Here is a 16540-nt window from a genome sequence, read left to right on the forward strand (position 1 = left end):
GTCTGTCTCTTGGTCTTGGTTCATTGCAATCCCCTCATCTGTACACTCCGTTTGTTCTCAGTCCCACCTGTCCCGGGCCAACCACACAGGACAACCTCGCTCTCTCTGGGGGTCACTGCAGGTGCTCAGCAAACTAAGTTCCCATGGAAGTTCGGGGAAGGAAGAGGTTATGTCATGCTGTCCATTCTGGCATCCTCCTCTCTCTCCCTGGGATGATGACTCCTTCCTGGCACAAACCTCTATGCCACCTAAATCTTGGTCACAGCTGCGTGGCAACCGGCTGTGCGGGTGAAGGTGCCTGCCTGTGAGTCACTGATGTACAAACAGGCCCCCCGGCACCCGGTGCTTCAGGAGGGGGCCATTTGTCCACTTGTGCTTCCTCAGATGTTTGTTGAAAGCCCGCCGCCATGTGCCAGGCTCTCTCCTAGGTGCTGGAGACACCGTGGAGAACAGACAGATGGGGACACGTGCCCTGTGGGGGGCTCAGAGCCCAAGTGGGAGACATGAGCAAGAAAACCCATAGCTAGATCATGGCAAACTGCCTGAAGAGCTACAAGGACAAGGACAGGTGCTGTCAGAGGATATGAGTTGGAGGGTGCTGAAAGATTGGGGATCAGATGACCTGAGGAGGTGACATTTATTTATTCATTCAGATATTATTTATTGAGCAAGCACCTTCTAAGTGCCAAACCTCCTTCTAGCCAATAGGATGTAGAAGTGACAAAGATAGATGAGGTCCCTGCCCTCCCAGAGTCCCAGAGTCTAGTAGGCAGAGATGATTTGCAAGAAAATAAATAAGATGATTTTTGGGAAAACATTCTATAAGGAAAGTAAAAATATCGAAAGTGTAGTGCCGGAGGAGTTTTGCACACTGGAACATGCAACCCAGGTGGGGAGTCGGACCGGGCTGAGAGGTAGATAGTGACTGAGAGGGGAGGAAATTTTAGACAGGGAGTCCAGAAGGGCCTCTTTTAGAGGGTGGCACCCGAGGGAAGCCAGGAGAAGCTGCGGGTGTGGCTTTGCAGGCGTAAGGAAACAGGGTGACTGCAGAGGACAGGTCAAGGAGCAGTGTGCAGAGGAAGACAGAGGGAAGAGAGAAAATGACTTCAAGAACCAGTGTTAAAAGCCTGTAATCCTAGCACTCTGGGAGGCCAAGGCGGGAGGATCACTTGAGGCCAGGAGTTCCAGATCAGCCTGGGCAAGAACGAGACCCTGTCTCTACTAAAAAAAAAAAAAAAAAATTAGGCGAGCGCAGTGCGCATGCCTGCAGTCCCAGCTGCACTGGAGGATGAGGCAAGAGGATCCCTTGCGCCCAGGAGTTTCGGGTTGCAGTGAGCTAGGCTGATGCCACTGCACTTTAGCTGGGCGACAGAGCGAGACTGTCTCCAAAAAAAAAACCAAAATGTTGGATTCCATTCCAGAGACCAGCAGGTGGCGCGCAGACCCCCAGGTCTCCAGCCAGCGCGCCGCCTTCCCTGTGACGTCACTGGGTACTATGACGTCACGGCAAGAAGCTCCAGACTGACCAGCGCCAGGGGCGTCCCGCACTTCAGTAACCTTACGGCAGGTCCCGGGACGGCTAAGCAATGATACCTTAGGTGGCCATGTCGAAACGCGACATCGTCCTCACCAATGTCACCGTTGTCCAGCTACTGCGACAGCCATGCCCGGGTGAGGGAGGCGGCAGGCGACCTCGGGGAGGGGAAGAGGGGGTGGTCCGGGAGCACCTCCACCCCCACACAGGGCGCTCACTGACTCCCGATGCCTCCTTCCAGGAGCGTGCGCCCGTCTAGGGCCCGCAGGGAGAGGGGAGGCGCAGGGATGGGGCCGCTCCTCGCCCGCCCTGTCCCTTCTTCCAGGAGCCACGTGCCTCCCCACCCCTTACCTCCCCGGGTTTGCTGGCAGGTGGTTTCCATGGCTATGGCGGAGGGGCTGGGACTCGGCCCAGGGCGGAAAGTGTAGGGGAAGCGGAGGGAGACCAAGGGTGTAGCAGGGACATCTGTGGGCAGAGCCCGGGCAGGCAGTGTTTCCACATACAACCGGTCTTCCTGGCGACCAGTGCGAAAGGGGTCACTGGGCTGTTGGTGGCTTTGTCCTGTCTGTAGTGCACAAAGCAAGGACGCTTGCGACCTGCCAGGGTCCTGCGAATCACTGTCCAGGCGCGGGCTCGTTGCAGCCTCACCTGGTGAGGCCGTGCGTTCACTGTCCCCATTTTACAGAGCTGCGGGGGCGGGCGAACCACTCAGTCTCTCAACAAACGCTGACAAGGCTGGGATTCTGCTAAGGCGGGTGCGTGTCCCGCACCGCACACGCACACACACGCACACAGGCACACGGACACGCACGCATGCACGAACACACACCCACGCACGCGCGCCCACACAAAGGCACACGGACGCGCACGCACACACGCGCGCACATGCACGCGCACACACCCACGCACGCGCGCACAAAGGCACACGGACGCGCACGCACACTCGCGCGCACATGCACGAACACACTCCCACGCACGCGCGCACACACAAAGGCATAAGGGCGCGCACGCACACACGCGCGCACATGCACGCGCGCACACCCACGCACGCTCACAAAGGCACACGGACGCGCACGCACACAGGCGCGCACATGCACGCACACACACCCACGCACGCGCGTGCACACACAAAGGCACACGGACGCGCACGCGCGCACACACACGCTAAGCAAACTCAGGTCTCACTGGAAGGCAGCCCCCATCCCCCCCTTTCCTCACTTGCTCCTGGGGGGGTCCTGGCCCCCCGCAGGGGCAGGTGGGGCTGGGGTGGGGCGTTGCTCAGGCGGGGCTTCTGGTCCCTCCACAGACAGATTTCACAGGCACGGGATTTGATCCCCTTCCCTGCTCATCATTGCTCTGCGACCTCAGGCTTCATTTATTTTCTCCTCTGGAAAATGGGTTTGTAGCACACGCCTCACAGGATTCAGAGAGACTATGCGTGCGAAGAGCTCAGAACAGCACCTCGCTGGCCAGGCACCCTCGCCCGCACCCCACTCCAGGGCGGGGGAGTGGAAAGCTGGGGCAAGTTGGGCAAGGAGGGCCAGCTGAGTTTTCTTCTAGAAGGTGACTGAGTGAGCTCAGATGCCCACGCTTGTTTTTTGAGACAGAGTCTCACTCTGTTGCTCTGGCCAAAGTGCCATGGCATCAGCCTAGCTCACAGCAACCTCCAACTCCTGGGCTCAAGCAATCCTCCTGTCTCAGCCTCCCAAGCTGGGACTACAGGCATGCGCCACCATGCCCGGCTAATTTTTTCTATATATTTTTAGTTGGCCAATTAATTTCTTTTCTATTTGCAGTAGAGACGGGTCTTGCTCTTGCTAAGGCTGGTTTCGAACTCCTGACCTCGAGCAATCCGCCCGCCTCGGCCTCCCAGAGTGCTAGGATTACAGGCGTGAGCTGCCATGCCTGGCCCAGATGCCCACTCTTAACCCAGGTGGACAAATCTCTCCCTTTCATGGTAGCACAAAGAGATCCCCCAAGAGGCCGGGCGAGGTGGCTCACGCCTGTAATCCTAGCTCTCTGGGAGGCCGAGACGGGAGGATCACTCAGGTCAGGAGTTCGAAACCAGCCTGAGCAAGAGCGAGACCCTGTCTCTACTATAAATAGAAAGAAATTAATTGGCCAACTAATATATATAGAAAAAATGAGCCGGGCATGGTGGCACATGCCTGTAGTCCCAGCCACTTGGGAGGCTGAGACAGGAGGATTGCTTGAGCCCAGGAGTTGGAGGTTGCTGTGAGCTAGGCTGATGCCACCATGGCACTCACTCTAGCCTGGCAACAAAGTGAGACTCTGTCTCAAAAAAAAATAAAAATAAAAAGAGAGATCCCCCAAGAATGCAAGCATCCTCAAAGTCACCAATAACCACAGGGTCACTGCCACCCAGAAACACTGACCGATAGTACTTCCTGAACTTGTTCTGCTGTTGGAAACACCCGCAGTCCAGCCTCAAGCCACAAGGGAGAGATGAGGGAAATGGGCCCCTAACTCCTCGGGGTGCCCCCCTTGTAGCCCCACCTCCTCCCAGGTGCCTGAAGCACCTCCCACCATCACCCTCCAGCCCCTCCCCAAACCCTGCTCTCCCCGGTCCTTGTCCTCGTGGGCACTCTTAGGATCAGACGTCCCTCCCCCTCTGTTAAAATCAGCTCCCACCTTTGGACCTTGAGATTCCCAGGAGCCCTCATAGCAGCCCCTGGGTGGAGGATCAGCTATGACACCCAGGAAACAGACCAGAGGGGTTCATTAACTTGCCCAAGACCACACAGCAGCAGGCGACTGAGCCAGGGCTGGCATCCAGGCTTGACTTCCCGGCTGGCAACCCTCTGCCACCCAGGACCCCTAAGCCTCCACTTCTCCCCTCCTCTCCTCGAGTCTTCCTCTGTGGCTCAGTTAGAAGCACAGCTGTAAGTTGTAAGTGTGGCATGGGAGCAGGAGTGTGTGTGCAGAGAGGCCGAAGCTGGCGTGAGTTTCCATCTGTTTCGTGCAGTGTGACACGCGGTACTCCCTACACTCCCCCGAGGATAAGAAATACCTGGAGTGTTTGTTACAAACAGGATTCCTGGGGCCTCAGTACAGACCTAGCGAGTTAGATTTTTCCAAGGAAGAGGCCTCCTCGAGTGATTCTGACCATCAGAACAGTTTGGGGACCACTGGAATAAGTCAGTGACCAGACAAATTTGGGAAGCCGTCTTAAAAATCCTAATGTGTGGAATGTTTCCTAGGCCCTACGTATATTACCTCGTTCAGTCTTCACAATGACCATCTAAGAGAAGTACTACTATTGCCTCCATTTTACAGAAGAGGAAACTGAGGCCAGGGAATCCCACCCCGAACAATGGTTCAAAATATACACCCACTCACTGGGACTCTCCAGGGACGAGGTCCTGGCACTGGTGTTTTTTGTTTGTTTTTTTGTTTGAGACAGAGTCTCACTCTGTTGCCCAGGCTAGAATGCTGTGGCGTCAGCCTAGCTCACAGCAACCTCAAACTCCTGGGCTCAAGCCATCCTCCTACCTCAGCCTCCCGAGTAGCTGGGACTACAGGCATACACCACCATGCCCGGCTAATGTTTTCTATTTTTGGTTGTTTGGCTAATTTCTTTCTATTTATAGTAGAGACAGGGTCTCGCTCTTGCTCAGGCTGGTTTCGAACTCCTGACCTGAGTGATCCTCCCGTCTCGGCCTCCCAGAGAGCTAGGATTACAGGCGTGAGCCACCGCGCCCGGCCTGGCACTGGTGTTTTAAAACAAGTCCACCCCTCGTTGATTCTGGGAAGCACCGGGCTAGACAGTCCGGGCCCAGGGGCCAGGAGCCAGCGACAGGTTCTGATGGCAAAGACGGTTCGTTTTCTCACTGTGGGGTGGTGCGGCTCATCCCCCACCCCTCCTTGTCCCTCCCCCCGGCCCACAGTGACCAGACCACCACCCCCACCTGAGCCCAGGATTGAGGCAGACTGCCCGCCCCAGCCTGAGCCAGTCAGGGAGGAGGGAAAGCCACCGTCGCCACCTCCGAAGGCTTCTCCATCCCGGGAGTTGACCGTTGGCATCAATGGGTGAGTCTACTCTGGTCCCTGAGCAGGTCCTGGAGCCTTAGAGCCCGGCCCCCTCCTCTGGTTGCTAACTGGGCATGTCCACATCTCTCTGCCTCAGCCACTTTCATTCTGCCGGCCCTAGAGAAACAGCAGGACATTAGGGTGACAGGGTCCTGCCCTCAGGGCTCCCGTTCAATAATCAAAGACAAAAGATGGCTCAGTGGTGTGTGTTGTGAGCAGTACAGAGCCCGGTGGTGCCATAAGGCTGGAGAGGGCAGCCTTAGTGGAGGTGGCCGAGGAAGGCCTCTGGCAGAAGGTGACATCGGGGTGAGGCAGGAGAGATAGAAGGCAGCCAGCTGTGCCCCTTGCTGGAGAAAGTCTTCCAGGTGGAAGGACAAGCAACAGTCTGGGTGCAGGAGCCGAGCTCAGCGTGTCCAGGGCCACCCGGGAGTCCGCGTGGCTGGTGCAGAGCAAGCTGGGGGAGGGGACAGGAGGGGACTGCCTGGCAGGGGCCTGGGACACCATGGTGAGCAGTCTGGATCTTGTTTTGCTGATGGAAAGACGTGGAGATTTTCATGCCAAGAGACATAATCTGACTTGAAGGGTTTTTTTTTTTTTTTGAGACAGAGTCTCACTCTGTCACCCCGGCTAGAGTGCCGTGGCGTCAGCCTAGCTCACAGCAACCTCAAACTCCTGGGCTCATGCGATCCTCCTGCCTCAGCCTCCTGAGTAGCTGGGACTACAAGCATGTACCACCACGCCGGCTAATTTTTTTTTCCATATATTTTTAGTTGACCAATTCATTTCTTTCTATTTATAGTAGAGACAGGGTCTCGCTCTTGCTCAGGCTGGTTTCGAACTCCTGACCTGAGTGATCCTCCCGTCTCGGCCTCCCAGAGTGCTAGGATTACAGGCGTGAGCCACCGCGCCCGGCCCTGACTTGAAGTTGTAAAAGATCCATCCAGCTACGAGGTTAAATATAGGGGAAAAAAAAAAAAAAAGAATGGGGTCAGGGGACAGTTGGAAAGAGGAAGCAGCAAAAGCACTGGAGAGGCTGGCAAGGTCATCTGGGCAGGAGGGGACAGTGGCCAGCACAGAGGTGGCTGCCTTCTTCCCCCAGATAGAGGATCCCCGCCCGGTCCTCTCGAGTGGGCCTCCTCTCCGTGACCCTTCTCTCCCTTCCTCTCCCCTCCTCTCCCCTGCCCGGGCCGGGCCAGATTTGGACGCATTGGTCGGCTGGTGTTGCGCGCCTGCATGGAGAAGGGTATTAAGGTGGTGGCAGTGAACGACCCATTCATCGACCCGGAATACATGGTGAGCAGCAGGCAGACAGCTGGGACCGGAAGGGCGGGACTAGGCTGGGGACGGGGCTTGGGCAGCTCCAGCGGCAATGTGGAGCCTTCTTCACCAAGGCAGGGACACTCCAGGGGTGCTCGCTCTGCTGCCCCAAGACTGGCAGCTGTTCTCTCTCCCGCAGGTGTACATGTTTAAGTATGACTCCACCCATGGCCGGTACAAGGGCAATGTGGAACACAGGAACGGGAAGCTGGTCGTGGACAACCAAGAGATCGCTGTCTTCCAGTGGTAAGGGCAGCGTCTGTCTGATGTACACGTGCAACTAAAGTGGGATTCTAGCTTCTCAGAAGCCCCCCACATTGTGTGTGCATGCCTCTGGGGACTAGTTTGGAGAGGGGGTCTCAGAGAGGTCCTTGAACCCTAAAACGGTTAAGAAGCACTTATCTAAGCTGGGCGTGGTGGCTCATGCCTGTCATCCTAGCACTCTGGGAGGCTGAAGCGGGAGGATCATTTGAGCTCAGGAGTTCGAGACCAGCCTGAGCAAGAGCAAGACCCCGTCTCTACTATAAATAGAAAGAAATTACTTGGACAACTAAAAATATATAGAAAAAATTAGGCGGGCATGGTGGCGCATGCCTGTAGTCCCAGCTACTCGGGAGGCTGAGGCAGGAGGATCGCTTGAGCCCAGGAGTTGGAGGTTGCTGTGAGCTAGGCTGACGCCACAGCATTCTAGCCTGGGCAACAGCGTGAGACTCTGTCTCAAAAAAATAAAAAAGCACTTATCTAGAAAGATGCCCAGGCATGTTCCACAGGCATGTCGACTCAACATGTCCACAACTCAACGCTCGATTCCCCTTCGACCCCCAAACCTGCCCATCTTCCTTCCCAGAAAATGACTGTGACATCTAGCTGACCCCTTCCAGTCGAGCCCCGCACAGCAGCCGGGTTTCTCCCCTAAGAAATCCCCCAGTGGCTTCCCATGACCCCACCGATAAAATTCAGCGCCTGATGGGCGCCCCCAACACACACTATGCACCCACCCCCCAGCCTCTCCATGTCACCTCACCCACACTGGCCGCCCACCTCTTGGGACCCAAGCCAGCACCTCTCACAGCTGGACAATGCTGACTTCTCAGTGGTCGTTTCACACTGATGCTACCCAGTTCGTGCTGCTATTAATCCTGATCTTTCATTTAAAGGTTCGTTCTGAATCTGCAAGTGAAAAGCAGATGTGTAGTATGTTTCAAATACGAGCATTTTCAAGATACCAAAAGCAATTACAAATCTATAAAGTGGGAAACATGAAACTTACCCGACTCTCTAATGCAAACTCTTAGCAGCCACTGCTGGCTCCGTGGCTTCAAGACCCTTCCACGCATGCACACAGGCAGGCTCGCCGGGGAAACTTCTCCAACCCCGGCCAAGCTGCAGCCTTCCGAGCGCCCACTCAGCAGTCCACTGCCAGCCCTGCTCTCTGTACTTGCTGGGGGGGGGGGCGGTTAATGGGGCAGGGAGGGCTTGTGGGGAGCTGGGCGCAGGGCTGGGTGCAGGGATTGGGGGGTAGGGGGAGGCAGGGACTGGAAGATGAGTGAAATTGGAAGCTGCTTGACCCAAGTTTGAAATCATGACAACAAAAACAATCTCAGTAGAGCAGCCATCATGCAGACATAGCGTCCTCTCCCAGCTCAGCCCTGCGGCACCTTTCTTGCCACTTGGGGCATTCCCCCACCCCACTCCCTCCACCCACACCCCCACTCAGGCGCTGCCTTCTCTGGTCACTTGTACGACACAGTAGTCCCCCTGCCCCCTGCACTGTTGGTGTTGTCCAGACACTTAGCACAGGCCAGGTTGTCGTAGGTGCTCTACCCTGCTCGGCCCCATCCTTGTTGGCTGACCTCGGGCAAGGAACTAAACTTGCCTGAGCCTCAGTTCCCTCCTGTGTGTCTTACGGGACCCCCCCCCCCCACGGTGGTAGCTGGGAACCGGAGTTAACATGTGCCAGTGGAACAATTGGAAGGGCATTTTCCCACGAGGCCACAGCCTTGCAGGGAGGGCCCTGTGGTTTGTGCTCACCACCGTTGCTTGGTACGAGCAGGCACAGGCCCTGGCTCTCTGTAGTCATTCAGTACTTCCTTGAAGAATGAATACATGAAATGGAATCCTCAAAACAGCCCCATGGGCAGGAGGGCGGAGCCCATGACAGCCTGGGGGAGGGGCTGGGGTCTTCTGGGGCAGACTCTTTGCCTCATGCCAACTTAGCAATTGCTGCAGAGGAATTTCTTAAAGTGTCCCCAGTTTGGAAGGCAGGAAACGGGGAGCATCAGAGAAGAGCTGGTTGGGCCAGATGATGAAAAGTGTGGACTGACAGGGCAGATGACCAGGAAGAGAGAATACCCACGTGCTATGGGCTAGGGAGAAGAGGGGAAGCCTGCTCCTTTCATTCATTCATTCAGGAAGTGTAGCTAGGAACGCAGACCCCGAGGGCCACCACCTGCACCCCAGCCAGCTCTGCCTCTTATTCCCTTCATCTCCACCCTGATGCTGGCTCCTCCGAAAAATGACAACAGTAGTACTCACTCCTTGGGTTGTGAAAGTTAAACGAGTTTAATACAGGTAAAGCACTTAGAACACGGGCACATGGCAGGTGTTCAGTAAACATGTGTAGAATGGCTCATTAAAAATAAATAAATAAACCACACATTGGTCAAACCCCCATGGAGGGAACAGGCTCAATGGCAAAGGGCAGACAGACACTAACAAATAATCACAGAAGCAAATCACTCAGTTATTTGTATAGTTTATTCATTTAATGCTTGTTTGCAAAAGCCAAGTAGAAAACAGCAATACTATATGCTTAAGGTTCCAGATATAAACGTTTGCCAAAATATCAAGTAAAAACGTAAACTTATGAAAGAGGAAACTGAAAACCTCCCGTATCTCTCTACTGTAAGCCACCAGCCACTGCTTGGCCTAAGGTGGCCTCAGACTCCAGCGCCCCACCCCCCAGAGCTGTTCTCTGGCCCCTGTCACAGGAGCTGAGGGGTAAAGGCAAGAGGAGAGGGCTCATGGAGATGTTGTCGCAGCTGGGGACCAGAACGTAGCTGGGCAGGACCGTCACAGGGCCTACGTTCTGGGCAGCTTATGGAGAAAGGGTCTGGCCTGGCTGGGAGTAGTCGGGGAAGTTCCTTGAGGGAACTGAGGCCCAAGTTGAGGAGGTGGCCGTCTCTACCCAGCCATAGCAGGAGTGGCGCAGTCAAGAGAGGAAAAGTGGCCCAGAGGGGGACAGTGATGAAAAGCAAGCCACCTGGGGCAGCTGGGTGCGTGTGGGGCAGGGGCACAGGTGGGCTTGGGCGGGCTGGCACCTGCAGGAATGCATCTGGCCAGCCTCTTCAGTGGCGAAGGCTGCGGACCAGGGTGGCAGAGCCTGCGCAGAGGAGACTGACTCACCCCGCCCCCCCCTGCAGCAAGACGCCCAAAGAAATCCCCTGGAAGAGTGTTGGGAACCCCTATGTGGTAGAGGCCACAGGCGTGTACCTCTCCCTAGAGGCAGTTTCGGTAAGCGGGGTGCCCAGGGCTGGCTGGCTGGGGGGCCGTGGCGCTTGAAGCACGCGACACTCACGCTTCCTCCCCAGGAACACGTCTCATCAGGCGCCCAGCGGGTGGTCATCTGCGCGCCCTCACCAGACGCACCCACGTTTGTCATGGGTGTGAATGAAAACTCCTATGACCCCGGCTCCATGAACGTTGTCAGGTAACAGGGCAGCGACATCCTTGAGGACATGCCAGCCTGTGGCAGGGAGGGTACAGACTTGCCCTCCCCTCTCCCAGCCCCACCAGGCCCCTGGGGCCTCTGTCCCATCAATCTGTTTCTGCGGCTCCTTCCCAACGCCTGCCCAGCTATCATGTCAATGCTGCCCTGAAACCTTCGGTTAGAAACGCACAGTTGCTGGAGAACGTGCTTGGGGAGCTTCCCCCCACTGCCCCTCAGGTGCCTCCTTCAGTCTGAGGCAGCCCCACTGATCCCTCTCACCCCCTTCCCAACTAGTCACCAAATCAGGCCTGCGTGCAGACTCTAGAAGGGGCAAGGGTGGAGCGTAGCTCTACAGCTCGCCTCACGGTGCCCGTGCACGCCCGGGCTGTTTCAGCAACGCCTCCTGCACCACCAACTGCCTGGCCCCGCTCGCCAAAGTCATCCATGAGTCTTTTGGGATCGAGGAAGGGCTGATGGTGAGTTGGGAACAAGGGGCTGGGGCAGGAGGGATGGCAGGGAAACCCAAACTCTTATTCCCAGGCCTTGCTTAGGATACGCTGTTAACAGGAAGAGACTGGTTTGGGGAGGAGAGGCCCACCAGCTGGACCATGGCCTGCATGAGCCCCTCCTGTGGTCTGTGGTGGCCCCACCGGCCTCCACACCTAGGCCACCATCCTAGCCCTGGGGGGAAGAGGCATGAGAGCTTAGGCCTTACCTTGGCCTTCTTCCCCCAGACCACAGTCCATGCCTACACGGCCACCCAGAAGACAGTGGATGGGCCGTCTAAGAAGGCCTGGAGAGACGGACGGGGCGCCCACCAGAACATCATCCCAGCCTCCACTGGGGCTGCCAAAGCTGTGGGCAAAGTCATCCCAGAGCTCAAAGGGTATGAGGGCTGGACTGGCCTTAAATCCTTAAGGGGAAAGCAGGGGCCTTGGCCAGCGCTCAAAGTAAGGGGGAATGGAAAGAGACATTCCTAAGTTCTGACTCCCATCCCTGACGGATTCTCCAGGAAGCTAACAGGAATGGCCTTCCGGGTACCAACCCCAGACGTGTCTGTCGTGGACCTGACCTGCCGTTTGGCCAAGCCTGCCTCCTATTCGGCCATCAAGGATGCTGTAAAAGCAGCAGCCAAGGGGCCCATGGCTGGCATCCTTGCCTACACCGAGGATGAGGTAGGGGCTGAGGAGAGGAGACCCTGGGAAGAGCCCTCGGGGGAGGGCATGTGATTTCCACTTGCCAGAGAGCTGCCCTCAATGTGCCAAGATACAAACTGCAAGGCTGGGAAGGTAGATCTCCCTGCCTCAGGGCTTTTGCACTTGCTGTTCTTTTGGTCTAGAAAATCTACCACCCAGTCTGCTCTCACTTTATCCAAGTCTCCATTTCAACCTCCCTCTTTGGCAAGGAATCCCCTCAAAAAGATGTTCTTTTTGTGGCCCTATTCCTCAACTGAAATTTCATTTCATAGTTATTGTTGGCCCCAATAGCGTGTGCATGCCAAGAAAGCAGAGATTTAGGGGTTATCTTTTCATTTCCTTCCAGCCTGGCACACAACAAGTGCTCATAACATGCTCAGTGAACAAAAGACAACAGAGCTCCTATTTTTTAGCATTTGGCCAGTACCTTCCATGTGAGGAGTTGATGTCACCATCAGAAGTGCCATCTCTGTATGTCATCCACCTTGGTGTTGTCTCCCTGCTTTAGCTCATGCAGGTCCACTCCCACACAGCCTCCGGGACCTCTTCTTTTAACAGAATCAGATGGTATCACTCCACTGCTAAAAACTCCCCTGTGGCCCCTAGTGTGAACCCACACTAGGGCTAAAACCCTCAGGACCTGTGTCTGCAGCTCTTTCCAGCTCGGACAATGTACTGACTGAGGGCTCAAGTTGGCCAGATCCTCCTAGTCAGCCAGACCCAGGCTCATGGCCACCGCTCAGAGAGGGCTTCCTTTCTGGCCCATTCCAAGTGCATGCATTGTTCCTAGGAAGTAATACATCAGTACAGCATTAGGATGTTTGGGGTCTGTGTCCTTTGGCCAGTCCCCCACAGGCAGAACCCCCACTTGCCTACGTCATACTCTGTCCCCAGAGCTGGGACACAGTAGGGATACATTAAACACTGTAGACGAATGGGTGGACAGTGTGCCTATGAGTCCGAGCCCGACCTCCTGGAGGTTCTTGCTCTGCTACCCACACTTACCTTTTAAATTTGATGCCCAGGTCGTCTCTACGGACTTCGTCAGCGACACCCACTCCTCCATCTTCGATGCTAAAGCCGGCATTGCACTTAACGACAATTTTGTGAAGCTCATTTCCTGGTAAGGGGGAAGTGATCAGAGAATTGTGGGAGGAAACTAAGAGGTGGTCTGGAGGGACCCCCCTGAGCCTCCCTTCCCTCCTCTCACAGGTACGACAACGAGTATGGCTACAGTCACCGGGTGGTCGACCTCCTCCGCTACATGTTCAGCCGGGACAAGTGAAGGGGGAGGCCCCTCCTTTGCTTCCCCGTACTCCTTGGCCGGAACCCGTCCCTCCCGTTCCCACGCTCTGCCGCCCGGCCCGAGGGCTCTGCGCCGCTGGGTTGATGATGAAATAAAAACGAGTGCACACGGTTGCGCCCCGTGCCTCTGCGCCGATCCTGCGGGTTCAGATCGGGTTTAGGGCCGCCACACGCTTATTCGACCTGCCTGCGCCCACGGGCAAAGGGGTCACGCTCGGCCCGGAGCCCGGTTCCACTTCAGGGAAACGGGGATAGCCGTGGTCCTGGAAGCCTGGCGTGGCCGGAAGTCGGTCCCCAGGGCACCTGGCGCGGGAGCACAAGGAACCAGGGTCGTAGCACCGGCGCTCTGACGTCACTCGGCGCGACGCCCCGGGCGGGACTACCTTTCCCAGAAGGCCGTGCGCGGGCCGCGGCCAGTCAGGTGGGCGCCAGGCCCCGGCCCCGGCCCCGGCGAGAGCGCCGGCTGAGGCAGAGACCCGCGCCTGGAGACGCCCCTCGCGACCCCCGCGCCGGCGGGACCGGGCGGCTGGCATTATGACCCTGTTCCACTTCGGGAACTGCTTCGCCCTCGCCTACTTCCCCTACTTCATCACGTACAAGTGCAGCGGCCTGTGAGTGCGGGGCGGGCGCGGGGCGGAGAGGGCGCGGGACCGGGCCGACCCCTCACCGCCCGCTTCTCCAGGTCAGAGTACAACGCCTTCTGGAAATGCGTCCAGGCTGGAGTCACCTACCTCTTCGTGCAGCTGTGCAAGGTGAGGGCGGCCCGGACCCCACGTGTCTGGCCCCCAGGCTCTTCAAACCCAGGGGCCCGCCCTCGCCGCATGTCCCCCGCGGTGGGACCGCCCCCGGGACTCTGCGTGGGGACGGCTCCAGAATACCTATACAGCGTGGACTGTGGAAGGGGGCGGACCCTGAGTAAAGGCCTAGAAGCAACTTTTGCGTAGCACTTAGTAAAATTGGGAAAACCTCAGTTGTGTGGTTGGCTAAGAGGTTTTTTTGGTATGGTTAAGAGTGAGAACCAACCCCCAGGGTGTCACACAGTGCTGCCAAGACTGCCCAGGTAGCCACCCCTGCACCTCCAGACCTGACTCAGATTCCCTGGGATCACCACAGAACTCAAACTTCCTCAGGGACCGGGGCACCTACCCTTATATCTCCTCCAGTTGTGTATAATCTTGCTGCCGTCTGATGCTCCCTCTCCCGGATGGGCCACCAGAACCTCAGTGTCCTGCCCTCCATGTACACACTAACTTCCCACAAAACCCACGTGGATTATCCTCTCACCTTGACATGACCTCTTTCTGCTTTCTGTTCTCAGATGCTGTTCTTGGCCACTTTCTTTCCCACCTGGGAAGGTGGCATCTATGACTTCATTGGGGTGAGTGGAGCAAGGGAGGGGAAGGGAGTGCAGAAGCAGGCCCCCCTGGCCTCTGTGCTCACTTAAGCCTCAACCTGACCCACAGGAGTTCATGAAGGCCAGCGTGGATGTGGCAGACCTGATAGGCCTAAACCTTGTCATGTCCCGGAATGCCGGCAAGGGGGAGTACAAGATCATGGTTGCTGCCCTAGGCTGGGCCACCGCCGAGCTCATTATGTCCCGGTGTGTGCAGCAGCCTGGAGCCCAGACTCCTGAGAAGGGACACCTGGGTTCCACGGGGTGCTGGAGGGTGGGGGCTCAGAGTCTGGGTGCTAAGGGTGTCTGGGTGCTGGAGAACCCCTCCCTTTGCCTTCCTCAGCTGCATCCCCCTCTGGGTCGGAGCCCGGGGCATTGAGTTTGACTGGAAATACATCCAGATGAGCATTGACTCCAACATCAGTCTGGTACGCGGTCCTTCTCTGCCCCTACACACCTTTCTACCGATGGCTGTACTCCTCTCCAAGGCCCGGCCCCAACTTTCTGCCTCCCTCTAGGTGCATTACATCGTTGCGTCCGCCCAGGTCTGGATGATAACACGCTATGACTTGTACCACACCTTCCGGCCGGCCGTCCTCTTGCTGATGGTCTTCAGTGTCTACAAGGCCTTTGTCATGGAGTGAGCTGGGTGGGGTTTGAGGCTGGGTCCAAATGGGGGTGGGTTGTCTCTTTTCCTTCTCTCATTGCGATGTTTCCCCACAGGACCTTCGTCCACCTCTGCTCCCTGGGCAGCTGGACGGCACTGCTGGCCCGAGCAGTGGTGACAGGGCTGCTGGCCCTCAGCACCTTGGCCCTGTATGTCGCTGTTGTCAATGTGCACACCTAGGCTTGGTGTCCCAGACATGCCTGTTCCCTGCCTCTCTCCAGGTTTTAGTGAAGTAAACAGTATTTGGAAAGTTGTTTCTGCCTCCATTTCCATTTCTCTTAGGAACTGTCTCCCAATACCATGTCCACCTGGGTCCCAGGTGCCCTCATTCTGGCTTTGGAGCCAGGTGGACAAGCTGGGAAGCTAGCCAGTCCACTAACGTCCTGCATTTCTGGAGTAGTTCCTCAGGCTCCTTGTTTTCCCAGAGTAGACTGAAAGTTTGAAGTAAATGGTCTTTGAGCAGTGGCAGAGGCCAGGGCCTTCGGGGAACAAGTGGTAAGGGAAGCTAGAATCCAAGAGAGGGCTCTTGGGGCTCCTCCTCTCCTCACAGCCTCAACCTAGCCCTTTCCCGTATGGGCCCTTCCCTGGCTGGTTACCTCTTGGACTCCTGGCCCCCGTCTCCCCAGTCTGATCCATACTCTCTGTGGCAGCCAGGAGGCTCTATCTGAAACCCGCCCTATTCCATCATCCTCCCCTGCTCATAATCATTTGTGGCTCCTCATCACACAGTGGACAGTCTGACCACTTGACTTTTAGTTTTGCCCTTGACCTCTTTGGAGCTGCTCCTTGGAATTATTTGCGCAGCCAAATTCTCAACATCCTTCCAGCCACAGGGCCAGTGTGGGCAGTCAGGGGTGGGGGGCAGACTTGTGATTCTCAGCTTCTCAGTGCTTTGGCTCAGTTTTGTAGCCCTCAGGTGAAGTCGTGGGTGCCTTCTGGGGTGGAGTACAGAGACAGCTACAGCCAGACAGAGCAATGGAGCCCACCGTTGTCCTGGACATTGTCCTGGATGCCATCCCTCAGTAGCCCTTTCTTGGTCCAGTAGGGGCAGCTCCCTGCCTCTCCCTGGGGGGGGGGGCAGAAGCAGGGCTTTGACAGTCATGTTTAAGCTCCACCTTGATGCAGATCCTGCCCACTCAAGAAGGTGCTCCCTGGCCCCAGGGTTCCCAAGTGGAATGGGACAAGTGCCCCCTCCCTGTTGAGCTCTGGTATGATGTTATTTAGCCTCGGGACTAGGAAAGCACCCAGGACAGCTCTGTTCAGTCCTGCTGTGACAGTCTTGATGTTTTCAGAGGGAACATGCACCCTCAGACTGAGGAGCCAACATCTAGCCCCTCCCTTCTCGTTGCCCTAAGTAAAGACAGAGTCC

At 56.7% G+C, this 16540-nt stretch overlaps 2 protein-coding genes and 1 long non-coding RNA gene across 4 annotated transcripts; 2 read left to right on the top strand and 1 right to left on the bottom strand.

Annotated features, from left to right (window-relative positions):
- Window positions 1-1491: 1491 nt before the first annotated feature.
- GAPDHS (glyceraldehyde-3-phosphate dehydrogenase, spermatogenic) lies at window positions 1492-13222 on the top strand. 2 transcript variants are annotated; one of them, XM_012775036.3, is made up of 12 exons: window positions 1492-1671; window positions 5443-5584; window positions 6781-6877; window positions 7041-7147; window positions 10324-10414; window positions 10492-10610; window positions 11005-11086; window positions 11345-11496; window positions 11623-11785; window positions 12153-12277; window positions 12832-12929; window positions 13019-13222. In XM_012775036.3, the coding sequence occupies exons 1-11, from the start codon at window positions 1605-1607 to the stop codon at window positions 12914-12916; spliced, it is 1230 nt and encodes a 409-aa protein (XP_012630490.1). In that variant the 5' UTR covers window positions 1492-1604; the 3' UTR covers window positions 12917-12929; window positions 13019-13222. The 2 variants fall into 2 exon arrangements, with proteins under 2 accessions (XP_012630490.1, XP_012630491.1); XM_012775037.3 differs by lacking the exon at window positions 12153-12277.
- Window positions 12123-12900, bottom strand: LOC109729924 (uncharacterized). Its single transcript, XR_002222435.2, has 2 exons — window positions 12812-12900; window positions 12123-12592 (listed from the first exon to the last, which is right to left on the bottom strand). It is a non-coding gene; the product is annotated as an uncharacterized LOC109729924 (long non-coding RNA).
- Window positions 13223-13506: 284 nt separating the features above from the next.
- On the top strand, window positions 13507-15424 carry TMEM147 (transmembrane protein 147). Its single transcript, XM_012775038.2, has 7 exons — window positions 13507-13722; window positions 13794-13863; window positions 14430-14489; window positions 14575-14711; window positions 14848-14932; window positions 15023-15144; window positions 15228-15424. Exons 1-7 carry the CDS (start codon window positions 13646-13648, stop codon window positions 15349-15351), a joined length of 675 nt encoding a protein of 224 aa, XP_012630492.1. The 5' UTR covers window positions 13507-13645; the 3' UTR covers window positions 15352-15424.
- Window positions 15425-16540: the final 1116 nt, after the last annotated feature.

Source organism: Microcebus murinus, chromosome 16, assembly GCF_040939455.1.
Source record: "Microcebus murinus isolate Inina chromosome 16, M.murinus_Inina_mat1.0, whole genome shotgun sequence".
NCBI lineage: Eukaryota > Metazoa > Chordata > Mammalia > Primates > Cheirogaleidae > Microcebus > Microcebus murinus.

What these genes read in the sequence shown, in the direction of transcription:
- TMEM147 (XM_012775038.2), top strand. Translation starts at nt 13,646, where the DNA reads ATGACCCTGTTCCACTTCGGGAACTGCTTCGCCCTCGCCTACTTCCCC. An exon ending in TCTTCGTGCAGCTGTGCAAG is followed by an intron (nt 13,864 to 14,429) that starts GTGAGGGCGGCC and finishes TTCTGTTCTCAG; the next exon opens with ATGCTGTTCTTGGCCACTTT. An exon ending in GCATCTATGACTTCATTGGG is followed by an intron (nt 14,490 to 14,574) that starts GTGAGTGGAGCA and finishes CCTGACCCACAG; the next exon opens with GAGTTCATGAAGGCCAGCGT.
- GAPDHS (XM_012775036.3), top strand. Translation starts at nt 1,605, where the DNA reads ATGTCGAAACGCGACATCGTCCTCACCAATGTCACCGTTGTCCAGCTA. An exon ending in GGCTCCATGAACGTTGTCAG is followed by an intron (nt 10,611 to 11,004) that starts GTAACAGGGCAG and finishes GGGCTGTTTCAG; the next exon opens with CAACGCCTCCTGCACCACCA. An exon ending in GTCATCCCAGAGCTCAAAGG is followed by an intron (nt 11,497 to 11,622) that starts GTATGAGGGCTG and finishes CGGATTCTCCAG; the next exon opens with GAAGCTAACAGGAATGGCCT.